General features: G+C 51.2%; 1 protein-coding gene across 2 annotated transcripts in view; it reads left to right on the top strand.

The window, feature by feature from the left end:
• Positions 1-1,260, top strand: part of NEURL3 (neuralized E3 ubiquitin protein ligase 3) — a 9,359-nt gene extending 8,099 nt beyond the window's left edge. For both annotated transcript variants that reach the window (XM_019508294.1, XM_019508284.1), the window contains one exon: positions 723-1,260. In XM_019508294.1, coding sequence (XP_019363839.1) covers positions 723-1,045 — 323 coding nt within the window. In that variant the 3' untranslated portion in view covers positions 1,046-1,260. The remainder of the gene's footprint in view (positions 1-722) is intronic.
• The last annotated feature ends 595 nt before the right edge of the window (positions 1,261-1,855 follow it).

Raw genomic sequence — 1,855 nt, 5'->3', positions numbered from 1 at the left:
ATAATTAGGCTTTTAGCAACAACTTATAGCTTAATATCTAAACAAATACAGAAAAACACTTGGTCTAATCTTCATAGAGCCTTCAGCAAGCACTTTTATTACACAGACATACTTTTCAGCTGCCACTGGGTGGTTTCTCCAGAGATGGCTGCCAGGACCTTGACACAGTTCTGGGTGGTGGGTAGGATCTACATGGCCTACATTGGCTGATGCCTTCCAGCCCCAGAAGCTGTGGTCTCTTGGGGGTGGGGGATATGCTGCATGGGGATCTCCTGGCACACACAGGCCTCTCCAAAGCAGTGATGCTCAAACTCACCTCCACTTATGTCCAATGTGGCTGGCATCAGCCCTGTCAGATAGGAGGACCTATGTGGGAAAGGTTGGAGGGAGGGTTGGAGGGATGTGCTCTGTGGGAAGGCTGGATGGCCAGGTGGCAGTTCCATGTGCTCATGGACCCTCTAGCCCTTTTCTGCTCTTATGACATGGGGCCTGGGGGAGAAACCACCCCTCAGCCCCCAACTTTCTGAGGTGTTGCAAAGACCCAGGCCAGCAGAACAAAAGCAGGGGCTTGCAGGCTGGGCCTGACTGAGCACAGCCAGCCTTCACCCTGCCAGGCTGGAAGGGCATGTTCCCTGAGTCACTAGCATGGGGAGGGGGTGGGGGGAATCCTGGGGCAACACAAGCCTGCCTTGGGCTGTGTTGATGGCTCCTCTTCCCCACAGAGCCAGCACGCAAGGATCCCTACCACCTGAGCATGTCCAGTATGGAGAAGTGCACCATCTGCTACGCACGTGTGGCCGACACCCTGCTGTATCCCTGTGGCCATACTGACTGCTGCTATGGCTGTGTCCAGAGAATGCTAGCCACTGATGCCCGGTGTCCCATCTGCCGGCAAAACATCAAGGATGTGGTGAGGATTAGCCTGCGAAGGACAGCCCTGCAGCCCCAATCCTCTGAGGGTTTTGAGAGCACCTGGGAGATGCCTGAAGAGGCCATGCTTGGTGCTGATGGGCATGGGGATGCAGTGACATCATATCAGCTCTGATGAACCCTCCCTGCCCCAAAGGCTGGGTCTGAGATGGCCCCAATGTCTGCGCCCAGCTGAGAGGGAGCAATGCTCCTTGGTACCGAACCAGCCATGGACTGAGGGCTTATAGGTATGTGGAGATGTCCAGTATGCAAAAAATCAATTTATGCAAATGTACATGTATTTATATATCTCTGGACATATAAGGATGCTCTTAAGTGTGATAGATATGTAAAGGGCATAAGCATGGTATGGTATGGTATAGTATTACAGTATTATGAGAATGTAACTACTGTATTGTTTCATATACAATGTGCATCGTTTTCCCTAGTAGGGAGGGATGATAATCATGCTAGCATGATTAATGAGATTAATAAACCTCCTGGCCAGTTTCCTTAAAAGAGCAAGTCTTTTCCCCTCTTCATTCATAGAACCATAGAAGTCGGGTCAAAGGGACCTTGTAGATCTTCAAGTCTGACCCGCCGTCTGGGCGGGAGAAAAAAAACTGGACTCAAATGAGTCCAGCCAGGTAGGCATCAAGCCTCTTCTTAAAGATCCCCAGGGTAGGAGCCAGCACCACTTCCCTTGGAAGTTGGTTCCAGCTCCTAGCCGCCCTAACTGTGAAGCAGTTCTTGCGAATGTCTAATCTAAACCTATTCTCCAATAATTTGTGTCCATTGTTCCTTGTCATGCCAGGGGGCGCTAGGGGAAACAGTGTCTCCCCCAAACCCTTCTGGTCCCCCCTAGTGAGTTTATAGACAGTCACCAGGTCCCCCCTCAGCCTTCTCTTGTGAAGGCTGAACAGGTTTAGGTCCCGCAGTCTTTCAT

The sequence above is a fragment of the Gavialis gangeticus genome, unplaced genomic scaffold (assembly GCF_001723915.1).
Source record: "Gavialis gangeticus isolate Ggan-Ray unplaced genomic scaffold, GavGan_comp1, whole genome shotgun sequence".
Classification (NCBI taxonomy): Eukaryota; Metazoa; Chordata; order Crocodylia; family Gavialidae; genus Gavialis; species Gavialis gangeticus.
The sequence above is the reverse complement of the archived record's forward strand: the minus strand, read 5'-3'. Positions and strand labels throughout refer to the sequence as shown.